The sequence below is a fragment of the Mytilus trossulus genome, unplaced genomic scaffold (assembly GCF_036588685.1).
Source record: "Mytilus trossulus isolate FHL-02 unplaced genomic scaffold, PNRI_Mtr1.1.1.hap1 h1tg000211l__unscaffolded, whole genome shotgun sequence".
NCBI classification, from domain to species: Eukaryota; Metazoa; Mollusca; class Bivalvia; order Mytilida; family Mytilidae; genus Mytilus; species Mytilus trossulus.
Genome location: NW_026963311.1, coordinates 151,795 through 169,734, shown reverse-complemented (window position 1 = coordinate 169,734; position 17,940 = coordinate 151,795). Strand labels below are relative to the sequence as shown.

Genomic DNA, 17,940 nt, shown 5'->3' with positions numbered 1-17,940 from the left:
CTGTAAGATTAATCGTTGACTATTTATTCAGTCATTTTATATATATTTAAACAAACGATGTCTGACTTGCAAACAAATACTGGATACCCAGACTTTTAAAAGTCACTCCACTGGTACAGAATACCCCATATTTTGCAAGACTTCAAATTTTGTTTATCTCCTACAGTGTAAATGTGGTAAACAGTATGTTGGCGAGTCGTTTAACACACGAATGAATGGTAATCGTAGCGACTACCAATGTAAGCCAGACCTCCCTCTCAGTCGACATTTGAGATCCCCTGGCCACACTAAGGCATATCTCAATCGACTGACCATTACAATCATTGACCACAACTCTGCTTGGTCTATGGAGGATAGGCTCACTCGGGAAAGGTTTTGGATACAAAAAATAACAACTTTGGCACCAAATGGGATAAATTAAAAGATGTAGTTCGACTCCGTGAAGTGCTTCACATTTAGGTTTATCACTTATTATTACAGCCTCTGTTTCTATTTCTCAACCTTACTCATCTATAAAATAAATTTGTTGAATATACCAATTTAAGTTGCTTACTTTTTGAGGGATGTAAAAGTACCAAGCCACGTTTAACTAGTTATACCTTAGCCAAAACTTATTATAATGTTTTACTATTATTCAGAAGTGTTTTTTTTTGTTTTTTTATATATATATGAAATTGTCACAGATATCTTCTCAAAAGACACTGATACACATATGTATTTAAATTTTTACTCAAATCATCCAAAACATGTAAAATTAAATATACCTTTTAATCTAGCGTCTAGAATAATCACTATTACAAGTACAGACATATTACGCAATAAAAGACTGGAAGAATTAAAAGCGTATTTAAAGAAGCAACACTACCCAGAACAAGTAATAAATTACGGAATTCAAAAGGCACTGACAAAAGGACCAATTGCTACAGAATCACGGCGATCCGAAACTACCGAGGAATCATCCAACAATTTAAACAAAATTATTCCGTTTGTCACAACTTATAATCCGCGAGATTATGACATATTTAGTTTCATGCGACAAATTGAAACAAATTTACACAAAAGTGAAAGAATGGACAAAGTTTTACAGAAAAAGAAAATTATCAACAGCAAAAGACAGTCAAAAAGTCTGAAACGATATTTAACATCTTCGAAATTTGACTTCAATGAAACTGTGCCAATTGTAAAAAAATGTACCGATAAACGATGTATGACTTGTCCAAATTTAATAGAAGAAAGTTCAATTTATTTCAAAAATGGAAAGCATTTTACTGTTAAGCAAAATATGTCTTGTAAAAGTTCAAACGTCATCTATTCTCTCATATGTTCAAATTGTGAGGAATTCTATGTTGGAGAGACAAAAAATGAACTGCGGACTAGAATGACTTTACATAGACAGCAAACCAACCATGAAGATTTAACACTCATCAGGGCAAACGACCATTTTCATCGTTGTTCTAATGGACGATTTAAAATATTTCCATTGTATATGGTCAATCGTCAAAATGATTTTCTCCGGAGGAAGAAGGAAGAATTATTCATAAACATTCTCAACCCGGGATTAAATGATAAATGATATTCTAATTTTAACATAACATTTTAAAATCTTAAAATGACATTATGACATAAGTAGTCTCCCTTGTATTTGTTAACGTCATACTATTGTTAACGTCAATCAATTGTTTTATTTATATACAAGTCACGTTACCTGAAGATCTGCGGAAGCAGTGAAAGTACTAGTAAAAAAGTGATCCATTGAAACCGTTATTATCTTTTAATAATTTTCTTATATGTTACCAGCATACGGACTTTTCGTAACTTTTTCTTATATATATATATAAACTGACGTGGAAAGGTAACACCCGGCCACCGAAAGCTTCATTTTTTATGAAGCCCAGGTGGTCGTGTGGTCTAGCGGGACGGCTACAGTGCAGGCGATTTAATATCTCAGTAGCATGGGTTCGAATCCCGGCGAGGGAAGAACAAAAAATTTGCGAAAGCAAATTTACAGATCTAACATTGTTAGGTTGATGTTTAGACGGATTATATAATATATATATTATATTTTTTTTTTAGTTTGATGAAATAAAAGGTTTGTTAATAATACTTATACCGTTTGAAATTATGATTTATGCGTGTTTTTTTTAAATGAAAATCCATTCAAATAAATTAATTTAAGTTTGGTAAATAAGTAAATCTTGAATCGTTCTTCGAATGCAGTTTTAAATTCAAAAATAAAATTAAGCACATTCCTTTTTCTACTGTGTTTATATATTATATTTAATTTTCAAGGTACCAATAACTACACTAAGGCTGCTGGAAATCCTCATTGAAGTCACAATAGAGCAAAACAGTTTATTTAATTCATTATTATTAATGTTGTAGTTAATTGGTAATCTGAATTCTTCAAACTTCACATGTGAAATAGGACAAAACGGTAGTATTGTGCAGAATATACAGAACGTCGAGGTACAGTGGGAAATGAATTCCACAAACGTTTCATGTACATGTATAGGGGTAAAGGTAAGGATATAAAACTCTTATTTCTATCAATATTTTTGGGGTTTTGCTCATTGTTGAAGCCATACGGTACCTTCAGTTGTTCATTTATGTGTCAGTTGGTCTCTTGTGAACAGTTGTCTCATTGGCAAACATACCATATCTTCTTACTTTTATACTATCAGCCAAAATACAGTTGACCTTATGCCACCACTATCAGGAATGGCTACTAACCTAGGCCTATAAGAGATAGTAACCCTTAACTCAAATGATATTATGACATTTGTATCGAAACTTTCTGGTTAGATTTTGTATCATCATTTTTAAATTCTAATTAATACTCCTGGACTAAGTTACTACTATCATAGTAAGGCCAATGTTGTTGGTGGCTGCTTTCGTTTACATGGTTGAGTTATACGGAATGCATTCATCTCAAATTAAAAAGGGATTTGAATATCCATTTATAGGAAAATGCAAAGCTCCTTATTGATAAGTCAACAATTTCTTTTTGTGTTTGTGAACAAGAAAAGTTACTCCCACGATCCAATATTGTTTGTGGCGTTTTATTTGAATCGTATTACAAACATTTGATACTTTATTTTCCCGCATAGTTCAACTGAGTATGATCAGTCCATAGTGCTATTTAAGGGAAAGGATATGTGAGAAATACATCAACGTAAAATTTAGTAAACAAGAGTTCAGCTGCATTAATTGCAAATAGTAAGTACTCATATACTTGCACTGATGAAATAAAGTTTTAATCTTTCTTTCAGCTGAATGAATCAGAAATTTCCTATGGTATCAGGTTGAAGTACAGTAATATGTATTTCGATAATGAGGTGACTCTAATTGGTAAGTTTGGACTCCATTTAGACTAGAATTTGTGATTTGTCATTTCGGGGCCTTTTATAGCTGACTATGCGGTATGGGCTTTGCTCCTTGTTGAAGTCCGTAAGGTGACCTATAGTTGTTAATTTCTGTGTCATTTGGTATCTTGTGGAGAGTCGTCTCATTGGCAATCATACTACATCTTCTTTTGTATATCAACTTGTCAGATGGATACAAAGAAATCATTGCTACTTAGATAGGGACAAAATAACTACATTTTTGTATTATCTTTTTTTTCAAATTGAATGCACGATTTTGGGTTGTGGTTTTTTTTTACAATTTTTGCAATCACAAATTCAGCTTAAGTGACTACCAAGCAATATTTTTACTTTTTCCAGTCGTATATTTCTTTTTTTGTACTTTATCGTGTTCCCTCTTTCGGCCAGTTTATTTGATAGAGCGCCCTAAATACTAATCTTATTAATTCCTGTAAAATTATCAAACATTTATCTCGATGTATATTCACGTTTATTTTGTCCCTTTCTAAGTAGCAATGTCTGTTTTACTGGCAGTGATGAATTATACTGGATTGTATGCTCTCCTAAATTAATATAAAAGAAATTAAATGGTACCTTGACATAAAATGCATACTCCCTATTGGGATTATCCAAAAGTCATTAAGGGAATCGTAATCTTTAGGACGTCACAAAATATTAGAATATTCTTCTGTTGGAGACATTTTGCATTCAAACTTGCATGTTACATGCATTTGCAAAGACACGCAAAAACGTATATTATTATATCAATGTCTTTAAAAGGTGATTTTAAATACGATAACAACCAATTCAATCTTAATTATATCTCGCTTAGCTCGAGCCACTGATCGATCCCCCTAACAAATCCGAAATTGTTTCCATAAGTGTTATAGATAGTAGTTGTACATTTTACACAGTAAAACAAGTGGATTAGCCAAAGAATGAACTTGATAGTGATGTCTAAATTTTGTTAAATAACATAGGGTATAATGAAAATGCAAATTTGAATAATGAAAATATTTATTATTTGTTTTTTGTAGTATACACCTGCGATAGTTTCTTGAACTACGATGTCTGTAAAAACTCATATGCTATTCAGCGTTATGAATGTGAATGGAGAAACAGTAAATGCTGTTTTATAGGATCCGAACCATGTTGTCGAAATAACGGCGAATTCACAATAACAGAGGTATACACGAATGCTTTAGTAATATTGCTTCTTGAAAAGAAGATGCTAAATAAAACACTGGGCCACTAAAATTTCATTATTCAAAAGAAAATCAGACAACGAAATGGCAGCAATGAGAACTAGGCGTGATATCAGGGGTGAAAAGATTTCATCTGCTATATATTACAGGATCAATTTTAAAAATTAACCTACATGTACATGTAATATTTGACCAATGCTATTTGCGCGATGATTGAGGTAGCTTGGATGTCCTACTCAATTATTGATTTCGAAATAGCATATAACATGGTCAAGATTTTAATGAAATGTATAAATTTCGAGATAAGAATGTATTTCGTATGAAAGACTTAACATGTTGAGATATAGGATCTTTTTTTAATATTTTATGGCTGTTTTATACAAATATAGGTCTGTTTCTTTCTTTTTCTCAATTTTGCCATATCAGAGGGGAGGGGGGATTACACAGATAATTTAAATTTTATGATAGAATGTTTTGTGAATTGATCTATTTTGTAATGTAGCAAGTAAACGAGTGCGGGATCCCTTTTTCTTTCCTTTTTCTTATCTGAAAGCTTATCATTTGAGCTATTTTGTCATATTCTATCTTGCAATTCTTTGGTGTAGTTTTCTTTTTAACACAGGATAGAGCTTTCCATGCATACTCTATACAAAATCTGACAATTTTACACATCATGTGGCGTGAAAATAAGCACAGTGACACATACAAAGCTTTTGTTATATTTAAAAACAAAACAAATATAAACTCTATTTTGAAAATTTATTTTATGGAAGTTTAATTTAGAACTATTTCCTCCACAAAAAATTGTAAAGCATCATGGTATTTCCCAAAGAAGCTAAAGAAAGTGTAGCGTGCAATATTCTACCATGTTGTAGAAGTTCAAATACAGCCATAAATAAATGGTGTCATCAGTGACAAAAAAAATATATAACTGTTTGACAAACTTTGCTTTACAATAAAATGGTTAAAGTATAATATAAGTCAGTATTACTCCTCGTATAGTACATTTATATATTGTGATAAAAACAAAATCGTACCATATGAATATCCACGCGAGATTACACTCGTCATTGTTCAAGCAATAACCCTATAACATAGCAAAACATTAAAAAAAAACATTGGTTTATTATGAATTTTTATGATAGTTATACATTAAAAATATTTTTCAGATTTCCCCTATAAGTGGACCAATAAACGGAGGAACATCAATTAATGTATTTGCAAATTACGAAGGAAATAGCACAGATGAAATTTTCCTTTCCATTGCTGAAGCTAATTGCACAGGAGTTATAGTGAAAGATAAAGCTAATTCGTAAGCTTATCATTTTACAGCAACAGTTTCGAATTTCATATCGGTATCAATATAGAAATAATTTGGTTAAGGTTTGTCATTTGATTGCAGTTTCATTATTGTATATGCTACATCTTCTTTATTCATATAATTATTTATTAATCAAAACTGTGTATATGATACACAGTAGGTCAAAAGCAATAAGCGTCTTCGGGCGTTTTACGAAATCATAAATGCACATATATATTATAACCTATTGGTGAAGTACATTATTTTAATATAAGGATGTTTATATGAAACCATGTCTTCAACTATTTTGAGAAATCATTTCCAACGGATACAACAACTTGAAATATAAGTTGAACTTTGGTAAATTTCTTCAGGCAAACAGGTTTGTAAAGAGATCACTCCCTGACCAGATAAAACCGATCTTTAAAAATGAGAAATTACATTTGAGTTTCGGTTCGAATGGTGTATCTTCTTCTACATCGAAACAAAAAGGGAGTCACCTGAAATGTAATGTTTTCTTTTAGTTATATAGAGGCGATCTTTAAAGCAGGTGTGACATACATCCTAGATATGGATGACATATTTTGTACAAGACATTAAAAAGCTATTTTAAATAATTTTTTATTAACTTTTATTTTATGCAGGTTCATATGCAAAACTGGGAAAGAAATTCCACAGAATGATGACAAAATAAAAATGTCCGTTGGCAATTGTTCAAGCACTATAGTGAATAATACATACTTTACATACAAGGTACTTTATATATTGAATAATTAGATATAAGAAGATGTGATATGATAGCCAAGAAGAAAACTCTCTTTCCACGTCATAATTTGTAAAAGTAAACCATTATAGGTCAAAATACGGTCTTCAACACTGAGCCTTGTCTTAAAAATGTTGATCAGAACGATAAAGAAGTTGAGCCAAGAAATTTGTATACTTTAAGGTAATAAGGATTCTAAATGTATCTTTTTCTATTTCTATGAAAACTAACAAAATTAAACTCACTAGCTAAATTTGAAATGATAAAGATCATCTTATAGTTAATATATTCTCAAAACTTTCATGCATATTTCCATAATCAGCTATCTAATTCAATTGACAGCAACTTAGTTATCTATAATATCTTTATTTTATGGAAAACTAGCATTCATAAACGATTATGCACTTTTATTTTTTTATATTTACCACTGCATGACAAAGGAGCTCGAAAAATACCAAAGGGACAGTCAAACTCATAAATCGAAAATAAACTGACAACGCCATGGCTGAAAATGAAAAAGACAAACAGACAAACAGTGAGGTTGAAAAAAAAACACGTCTATTGTATGCATAACTTATCACCAGATAATTGACAAAACAATTGTTATAAACGTTTGTAAAATGTATGGTTTCTGCTATAGATTAAGTAAAAAACACATATAGTATTACAATGTATACGCCACGAGAGTTTGATTTGTTCTTTAAATTTTCTTAATATATTGTTTTGAGGTGTTAAATCACTACTTAAATTTCAGGACCCAGGCGTCATCATGAACTTTAATCCTAGAAAGGGGATCTTAGCTGGAAATACAATCATAACCATAACAGGCAAAATTACTACGTTTGAAGGACCAGACCGATACAACATATCATTCTGTGATAAAGATAACATTACATGTATATCATGCAGGTTATTTGAAGTCAAATATACTTATATGATTTTATAATATAGATTTACATGTACACTTAGTGAAATTACAACACACAAATATATATAAGGGTAACATAATTCTTTGTCGACTTCAGTGATATTTTCATGTCTCATTGTCATTTTCTATGCAATTATCTACCTTAAAAAATGTTTTTGAAAAATTATGTTGAACCATAACAATCCGTAAATATTTATTTAGTCATTGGAGTAGCATGCATTATGGTGAGAAGATAAACTAGACTATACAATTTGAACGGGAAGGATCGAAATCCAGAAAATAATACATATAGATTCTTACATTGATACCAGTGGATTATCGGATTTATCCAATCGAGATAGTTAAATTATCAATTTTAAAGTTCGAGTCGCCTCGGCGAGTACTTTAAAATTTGTAATTTAACTATCGAGATTGGATAAATCCGATAATCCACGAGTAACTCTGTAAGAATCTGTTTCTCTAATGATTAAAAAGACATTTTATTTTTTTGTTTACCGAAAATCCCCTTCGAGTGCCTTTCACATTGCACGAAGTTGTCAATTTCATTAACACCTGTTATCATATTTTGGTTCATCCAGTCAGCCAAAAAAGTCATGACCCTTAAAATCAACCAATGATCTTCTGAGATCACCAGCAACCACACGTTGATTAAATTTTTTTATACAATGGGTTCGAAAAGGGATAAATTTCCATAGAATTAGAGAAAAGAAATTACAAAACTAAACAAGAGAAGTCAAAAACAAAACAAAAGTGCGCGAACACAAGACACAGGAGCTATGTGTAAAGCAGAATTTCTTTTAAATAAATGGTCACAAGGTTAATAAATCCTGATATCCTTTATCAGAACATTAGATATGCTTTCATCTTTCAGTTACAGTCAAATATATTATTTTTAATGTAAAGCGTAGTTCAATATGACAGTAAATATGTTAAAGTAACCTAAACTTACATGTTTAATGCATGCTGTTACTGTGAATTGATAAGTGGTGTTCCTTTAAACGCATAAACATGATTGGAAGTGCATTCGAAATTCAAGAAAAAGGACCGTTTGTTTCATATTATTATTTTCAACTAATTAGAAAAGTTTACAATTAAATTGTAGATAATTACAAAAATCAAGTCGGGGACTGTTAAGCAGGTATCTTCTTATATTCACGACAACGACTAACTTATAATTTAATTACTTCGGCACAAAGAATTTGCCAAACTGTTGAGACATATATGTCAAGAAAATTGCAAACACATATTGCTTGGATTGATATATATAAAATTTTGTTTAATTTTTTTAAAGAATGTATTAAGGTGCTTTTACTTTATTTCAGCATTCTTAATAATCTCAATTTGCATGATTCCAAAATAATGTGCAAAACTGGAGAATCCAGTGAACCTCGTAACTTGACAAAGCTGGTAGTTGTTATAGATACTTTTACAAAATTACAGCTGAATGGAACATTTGAGTATTTACTGAATCCAACATTTGATATTTCGAAGAATGAGACTTTAAAAGCTATAGAGAGGTTGGTATGAATTGATTTAGAATACATGATATATATTCGAGGGCAAGTGAGTGACAGCAAACATTTTAACAGAATTAAGAAATACTGTTCTTTGAAAAAATACAGATTGAACAAGCGCCATTTTTCAAAATTAGTACAATCATTTTAGTTTTCTTTATTACATGGTCCATTATATATTTCTGTATAAGGTAAAATGTTTCAACTCATGTTTGCCTTTTTGCATTGTTTCATATCACATGAATAAGGGAAAACACTTTATAACATCTATAGAGGGTAAAACAAAACTTTAATATTTCATAGCTCATATAAGGGTCAAACTGTATGATGTCTCATTTGACCTATAGGGCTTCTAACATTGAATAAACCAAGTTAATTTAAGAAGTAAAGAGATAAACTAAAAATAATTTTATAGGTGTGATTTTGTGTATATGTTAACTATCATGTTTATAGTATACATATGATCCATGCACTTGTGGATATTTATAAATGTGTTTGCTGTTATTATTTAGTGGTGGCGCTGAATTTGAAATCAATGGTGATGGTTTTAATAACGTTGGACAGATAACTGTCGAAAGAGTGGTAAGTGATCTAAATGAAATAACAGACAGGCAGACAGACAGAGGCGAGACGAGACGAGGCGAGGCGAGGCGATAAATACCAAAGGGATAACTTACTGACATTGTCATGACGAAAACACAAAAAAAACCAGCGAAAAAGCAATCAGAGCACAAAAAGTATCATAGACAACTAAGAAAAACAATTCCCAACATAAATCGGTGATGATCTATGGTGCACCGGTAGGGTAAGTGGATTCCGCTCCATATATTGCACTCGTAGTGTTACTCAGTAGTAAGTACACTTGATGATAAGTCTATTTCGTTAATTCACATTAGATGAAAGTGGTAACGACAATTGGTACATATGTGTCGTCATCTTTGAAACACACATTATTTCCTGTATATGGTTTTAATAGCTGATCAACATTTATAACATAAAAAAATGAAAATGATATTTTTGTTTACTGATACCTTTACGTGATGCTGAGTTTTAAACGGAACTTATGTAAGCAGAATACCATTACAACAATCAAACACGTATAAAACCTGAGAGTTGTACATTTAGTTATAAAACGCGGAACAAAGTAGATTACATGTACATACACAAGTAAAACTACATAAACAAAAGGCTTAGCTGAGGTTAACTTTGATATTGCAAAGCACTCTCAGACTGTTCCTTTTCAGAAAGGTTAAACTAAGATACAGTAATGTAGATTCAATGCGTTCCGTAACATTACCTTAAGCAGATTTCTTCCACGTTAAGTTGTTTTTCAAAAATACAAATACAAGTAATATCCATTAATAACAGAATAATTATGCAATCAAATCTTGTAGAATACCATCCTTATTTTCACAACAGTCCTTTTGTAAAAACCAGCAACGATAACATGAATAAATTATCAATCGTTTAGGCGACCACATATCACATCTAGATATTTGTAAGATAAATTGTCGGATGGATGAAGAGGTCAAATTACCAAGTTATATAGTTTACTCATTCCACAAATAACATCATTTTCCGCACGTGTATTGCACTTATTGATCTTAAAGTCACAACAAGGACTTCTTCATGTTAAGAAAAAAAAACTCAAAACGCATTGCAGGTTATTCAATGTTAGTAAATAAAAATGTACATATATAGATATATAAATATAATATTCAATCCTTTCATCGGTCAACATGATTTTAAGAAACAAGACGAAAAAACATACAATTGCTTACAACTGCGTCATTTGAATTTTGATGGATAGTTACCTAATTGACAATCGTACCAGATCTCCTTAATTTTATATTAAAAATCGAAAACATTTATAACTTCGTTGTTTTATCTTTGTTTTCAGGAGGAGCCTTGTAAAGTGCCTTCTGATAAGCAAGCTGTTTGCAAAACACCTGAAAAATTACTTAATCAGACAAATGTCCAAACCGTTATTGTGAATTTTGACGGAATAGCACGTGCTTTTGAAATTAATTATGTTGCGGATCCTTCTTTTGAAAGGTTCAGTGGTGTGATGAATTATGACAAGGAATCTTTAATTACAATCAAGGTACGTATAGACAAAATCACGTCCACGGATCAGCATAAAAAAATAAGGATGAATTCCTGAATTGTTTATTACTCATAAAATGATAGTAAATGGATATCAGTATTATTTACTGTTACTATATGTTGTGTATAGTGTACTGTTGTTAGTCTGTTCGTCTTTTTTTTCTTTTTAAGCCATGACGTTGTCCGTTTATTTTCGACTTTCGATATCATGTGATACAAAATAACTGTTGCTTAATGATCTAACCATTTCGTTAGGAACCTACAAACAGCTTTTATTGGAAACCCACCTCTAGAGATCTGACTGCAGAATAGGTGAACACTTATTTTCTCTTATTTTTCAATTTATAGCTGGTTGAAAAATAGATATAAATATACACATATTGAAGCATTTTTGTACCGTAAGGTATTAACAGTTCAGAAGTAAGTGGTTCTGGACTGACAAAATTAGTTCATATTTTTTATGAAACTATATTAAAGTAAGGTGGTATGGGAGTCTAAAATAAAAATGATAGAATTTGTTCATATTTTGCCAAAACGTAGTATCTTTTGATATATGTTCAAAAATATAATAAAAATGATAGGTCACCGCGCATTTTCTCAAGCTACAAGTGGTGACAAAATGACACATTTGTATGGATTATACAGGAAAAAACACCAATTTGTGATTAGAAACTAAACGAAATGATAGAATTGCAAAAGAAATTAGGAAAAGAAAGCTTTCAAACAATACTTTAAGAAAATCATAAGAAAAGATCGGGTCACCGTACGTTTTTTCCAGCTAAAATACAAAATAGGAAAATTCCATGTAGAATCCTTCAGAAAATGCACTGTTTTAGAGTTATCTCCCTTTAAAAGGCCAATTTGAAAACAATTTTTTAAAAAAACGAAAATAACCAATTCTTGTTAAAATACTAATATTTATAAGTTATATTCTTATAAATTGGTTCTTTTAAATGAAAATTTACATTAAATATCTGCATTCCTGCATCAAATTTTGCTAACTTAATAGAAAATCTGGACCTTAGCTTCTCTGTTTTTTACAATCCAAGATGGAGGAAGACACCCATACCCCCTTAAATAATTATTTTGAAACTAAGGAATCAACTCCATCAGTAGTTTTTGCATTTTTTCAATGATTTTTACGTTTTACGTTTACAGTATTTTGTTTATATTTATCAAATGAGTTGTTAACTTAACTTTGAATGATACCAATCAAATCATTTCCTCTAAAGTGTCTTTGTCTGTCACTTTTGATCAAACTTGCCAAACATTTTTTTTGTGATTCGCAAAAATCCCTCAAAAAAAAGACATTAATTGACCCACTGTTCAATGTTGTCAAAATAGAGCTTATTGTATGCTATACAAATTTGATGTGGAAATGTTACTTACAAAATTGACATACTATTCATTTTCCCTGATTTAAAGTTGCCTCAAACCATATAAGTTCGATCTTCTTGAATATTGTTGTTTTTTTATCTTTGAATACAAATTGTCCTTCGTGTTCCCTTAGTCAGAGAAAGCAATATTTGTACGAGAATGTGACGTTTCAACGAAATGCTCCATATATATCAATCCTACGAAAGCCGAGAAGGCTCATCTATAATTCAGAATTCAGCATTCAGAATTCGGCATTCAGAATTCAGAATTCGGAATTCAGAATTGGGAAATAATTTTTATCAAATGTTATAACATACATATTGTAATAATTGATATATGTTTTAGTTGTGATGATTATAGGATACCACATAAAACAATCGCAGTGTATATAATCATTACTGATTAATCATGAACTTCACACCTCGAATATTGAAATTCCTGCTCAAAAATAATTTTCGCATCGATTTTTTCCTATTTATAAGACTTTTATATTCTAATAAGAACAATTAACTTGTAAATGCGCAAATAGTTGTGAATGTCAACACCAACATTCAATTTCGATACAATTGTCTAGACATTTACATGTTGAATTCTGAATTATAGGTGAGCCTTCTCGGCTTTCGTACAATCCTCAGGTCAGTTCCTCAATCTTGCTACTTTGGAATAAAAATGTATGCATTCCAATAGTTTAATAGAAATACAAGAGCAAACTGTATTCAGTTTCAAAGTACAATTCCTATATTTGCTTTCAACAAATTTATAACATTGTGTGTCTTATGTCTTATCAAACACCTGTTTTGAGGGAATAAAAATAAGTTATAAGAAGACTTTTTGAGTGATCGCCCCTAGATGACTTAGTTCATAATTAAATAAGAACAAATCAAAAGTTTTGGTATTTGATGATAAGTCTAAATAATGCAATAAATCACTTATTTTTTTCTGATTCTAACAAATAGTCTCACACATCATTCCCATTCTGTTTAAAAATTTACAAATTCAAACACGTACAAATCTAGTTGTGAAATGATATTTTACAATCCAAGATGGCGGTATACAGTTAATCTACCTTATATTGTTATATGAGGAAACAATCACACGTGAAAATATCGTAATAAGTTATATCTGGTGAAAATATTGATACGTATGTCATACAATTTTGTTATCTTTTAGATTTTAAATAGTAATAACCATATGTAAGACTAATGAGTATCATCATAGGCGGATACTTCTTTTTCTTTCCTTATTTTTCTTTCTTAAATAATACGCAAATTAAATTTGCTGGGAATTGCAATATAGAACATGTAGAAGACAAATGTGCAAATTTAAATGGTAAATCGTACTATCATGTGAAAATATTTATTCAACGATTAAATTACAAACATTTGATTAAAATCAGAAGAAGATGACACAAAGAGTTCTCAAATCAAAACAAGTATAAACCCTTGGTTCAATATTCAAATTCTTGGATTGTATAGCCTTTGGAATTTAATCGAATTGTGGTGTTAAGTAGAACTCAATTAATTTTTTTTTCTATTTTACGCGTTGTCGCTTCCTATAATTTAACGTCATAGACAACGACATGACAACACTAACTGTTTTATCACATAACAAATTTATCACACTTGTGAAATTATTGGTTATTATTTTACTTTAATGTCACCAATGTAACAAAACTCATTTCGAAGTTTATATTTGAAATACACTTCTTCTATCTCCTTGTTGATTTCATTACTTATTTTTTTAATACTATGTTTTTACTATGATATTTCCATCAAGGGTAAAAATATCTTAAATGGAGCTGGAATTGGAGATTACAACATACAAGTTGGTTTGGACGGAAAATGTCTCATCTCTGAAGGTGGCATATCCATGACTTATATCAATTGTTTTCCACCAAAAAACGTTCCTCGGACCAATAAGTCAGAAATAAATTCAGTTCATGTAATTGTAAGTATAGATGAGACTTATCTTTCCAATAGACCTTTTCAACAATTGTCTACACCTACAGTTGAGAACAACTACGACAGGTAAGATGTGATGGGTCGTCTCAAAAATAAAATTGAAAATAATAGTACATTTCATCTTTTTAGACGTTGCGCTTCTAGCTATCTTGGCGCAATTTTGAAAAAAAAAACAATAAAAAATGTATTGTTGAAGTTGATGTTTAATTAAACAATGTTTAAGGCTGTTGACAAGGATGGAACATGTTTCTACAATGTCTATTAGTTTTGGCCTTGGGTACCTCCGTATTATTTTATATCTATTTAATTCAACAATTTGGTGTTCAACTTGAATTCCATGTTCACCGATTACGCCGTTGAATTAAGTACTCTTTATCTTCAAATGTTCTGGCTTACGGTTAATCTGAGGTGTTACAAAAGGTTGGCGAAGGAAATGTATAATGTCTTCAAGGAGAACACACTCAGTCTTCCGGGAAATACAGCGGACCATATCTCCTTAAAGGATATTCACTGCATTACAGCGAATTATTTGGCATCATTCGGATAACCAAGAATCTCACTCTCTACGTAGCAAATATACACAGCATTGTCTACAACCACGTGTGTGTGTCTGGCATGATAATGCCGATGACCAAAACAATTAGGTTCCGTGGCTCAATTTGAAAAGAAGGATTTCTATTGATGTCTCGTCATGTACCCCGTTTGTCTCATCATGCAATTAATGTTGGCCATTAATAAAATTTTCCACGGTCCTGCTAAATATAGGAATGCACCAGTTAATAATAATAGCTGATCAAGATGCGGAATGGATCCTGTAAATTTGTTATCAATTCAACCGTTTTTCGCATCTATTCTTTTATGGGAATCATTTTGTATTTGGTGCGGAACAATCATGTTGAAAACGTGTTGAAGCAGGTTTGATCTAGTTTTCTTTTCATCTATAAAATCTCTTGTGTTTCTCTAGGATGTAGCCTAAGTTATGCACGTTTTACAGGTTGAGGTTGGTAGGATAAAGGTGTATATTGGCGACATACAGTACCAGAACGACGTCCAGATATTATCAATTATAGTTGGTGTCTTGGCTGCTGCATTAGTTATTGCTGTTACCATTGGCATACTTGCTGTTATGGTATTAAAAAAGAAAAAAAGAAAAGCTATCAAGGAATTCAAAATGGAACTGATGACACGTGAAGAAATGGTACGAAAAGCTAGCAGAGAAGGTAATGATAAATATTTGAAATAGGGAAATTGTCCATGATTAATAAAGCATGTAAATAAATCTTGATTCATATTCAAATTCGTCTTTGAATTATAAATAATTGAAATGTGGAGTTTAAAGAATAAATATTTTCGAAGTTCAAATTAAAATTAAACAGGAAACTGACATAAAATGGAAAGTTTACATAGATAATTGTAACTTTTCAGGATGAAAGCATTTGTGATGTTCATATATTTTAACGTAAACGTTAAAAAAAATGAGAGTCGATTAGGCACTAATATTTAAATGAGCAGAGCCGACTTCCATTATCCTACTGTAAATATTACTTTTCTATCTAAATTTTATCTATTCTATTTAAACATGATGTATGTATTTCGCAGTTAATAATTTATATCAAGGTTTATATTGCGTAGCACGACTTCCTTGGAGTGAGTTTGCCGCTCACAAGGTATCTATGTTATGAAGTTGGAAACATTTCTTAGACAGTTTGAATGGCGACATCATTGTTGCAAATATTGTTTTGGTGTATCTTTATGATAATGAACATATATATGTTACAATTGTACACACAACCCTGTCATGTTTTCTTCGATGATATAATTTTCCAAAGCCATAGAATAAAAGGCTGATACCACTGGTAAATCATTTGCCTAAGTTTCTGTATTAATTCTGTTTATCTCTTATATCTTGTTCAGGCTCTTGTGTCTCAATTTTTTTAATGTGTGGTAGAGCAGACTGTTTTCGGTTCGTTTGTCATTTTTTAGTTTGACAAACATGAAAAATTACATTAATGGTACCTTTTTTAGTTCACCAGATGTGCTTTTTGGTCATTAACATCTCTTCGATCATGCTCAAGGCCAAATTATTTGAAAAACGTAAACTATATACATATGTTGAAGGTCTTGTAAACATCGGAAAATATATATGATATTCCGTACCCAAAATGACTGTTAATGTGTTTTTTGATAATTTCGAATGGAGTCCTTTTGTCAAAAGCTGAAGTTGATGTATTCTGACGTGTAAAGACTTGACATTTTGCTTGCATGTGACAAAAAAGTATCGCCCACAATTCTATTTGAATGTACATGTAGTGTGTACCTTTAAAGTTTAAAAAGATATAGTCTGGCATCGTTCCATGGTTAACGAATGATTAAGGTAAGCTCTTTTTGTTTCACTTGAAGATGGCTTCATTAGAAGAATAGTTAAAAATATAGCTTTATATTCATCAAAGATATGAGACGTTAAACTATTTTTAGCCGGTGCGTTATTTTTTTTACTTAAAAGTCATTGAAACTCTATCAAAACAGTTGGAAGATTCAAATCAGTTGCAAAGTTAAGAACATTAATGATAAGAAATATATTCAAAACAAAGCATTGTCAGAGCAAACACTCTAAACTTTTCAACAAAACTTGTGAATTTGACACAACCCGACTTAAAGTTCAGAGTGAGTTAAAGTATTCCAATAAATTTGCAATTCCTTCTATAATAAGTAACATTCAAGATTACCTAATTTTGCTCTGAAACAATCGCTTGGATCCAAACAAATTAGATAGAAAGGATTGAACAATTAATTATGAATTCATTTTCAGTTGTTCCTCCAACTTAAATACTTATTCACTACGATAAATTCAGTACGGATCAGACAATTTGAATGCAGTCAATACGATTTTTTCAGTTGATGTTATGACTGTTCTGTAGTTTAAATTACCTGTACACTTTTTAACATACTAATTTGTCTTGAAATTTACTAAATAATATGGAATAAACTTCAAGCATATTATGTAAACAGTACTGCATGTAAAGCAGTCGATGAGTTAAATAATTGAGCGAAAGACTGAACATGACTATCTAATGTATTGATGAGTGTATGGCCTAGATAGTTTTTCAAATAACCATGATCAAAATTATGACTTAGATTAAGGTAGTTGTTTGTACAGCTTGATATCAAAATCTACCATCAAGACCACATATGTCAGTCATTGATAAAAGTAGAATAGTTATCTGGTAGACAGTGTGACGTTAAAGGACGTTGGGTGTGAATTACATGCAGCTTTCTACACATAATTCTACAAGTGAAATTGAACATGTCCAAATTAACACAAGATTTCTAAAATTCGATTTCTTGTAATATATTGAGAAAAGAATAATTTTGAAGTCTGTTGTAAAATTATTCTTAAAAAAAACCCAGTTCATGTTAACATACT

At 30.9% G+C, this 17,940-nt stretch overlaps 1 protein-coding gene across 1 annotated transcript in view; it reads left to right on the top strand.

Annotated features, from left to right (window-relative positions):
* The first annotated feature begins 1,069 nt into the window (after positions 1 to 1,069).
* Positions 1,070 to 17,940, top strand: part of LOC134701031 (plexin-A2-like) — a 32,719-nt gene continuing 15,848 nt past the window's right edge. Inside the window, exons 1-12 of the mRNA XM_063562174.1 lie at positions 1,070 to 1,180; positions 2,383 to 2,520; positions 3,270 to 3,348; positions 4,400 to 4,548; positions 5,737 to 5,879; positions 6,512 to 6,620; positions 7,385 to 7,539; positions 8,881 to 9,075; positions 9,585 to 9,654; positions 10,973 to 11,176; positions 14,332 to 14,502; positions 15,511 to 15,736. Coding sequence (XP_063418244.1) covers positions 1,070 to 1,180; positions 2,383 to 2,520; positions 3,270 to 3,348; positions 4,400 to 4,548; positions 5,737 to 5,879; positions 6,512 to 6,620; positions 7,385 to 7,539; positions 8,881 to 9,075; positions 9,585 to 9,654; positions 10,973 to 11,176; positions 14,332 to 14,502; positions 15,511 to 15,736 — 1,750 coding nt within the window. The remainder of the gene's footprint in view (positions 1,181 to 2,382; positions 2,521 to 3,269; positions 3,349 to 4,399; positions 4,549 to 5,736; positions 5,880 to 6,511; positions 6,621 to 7,384; positions 7,540 to 8,880; positions 9,076 to 9,584; positions 9,655 to 10,972; positions 11,177 to 14,331; positions 14,503 to 15,510; positions 15,737 to 17,940) is intronic.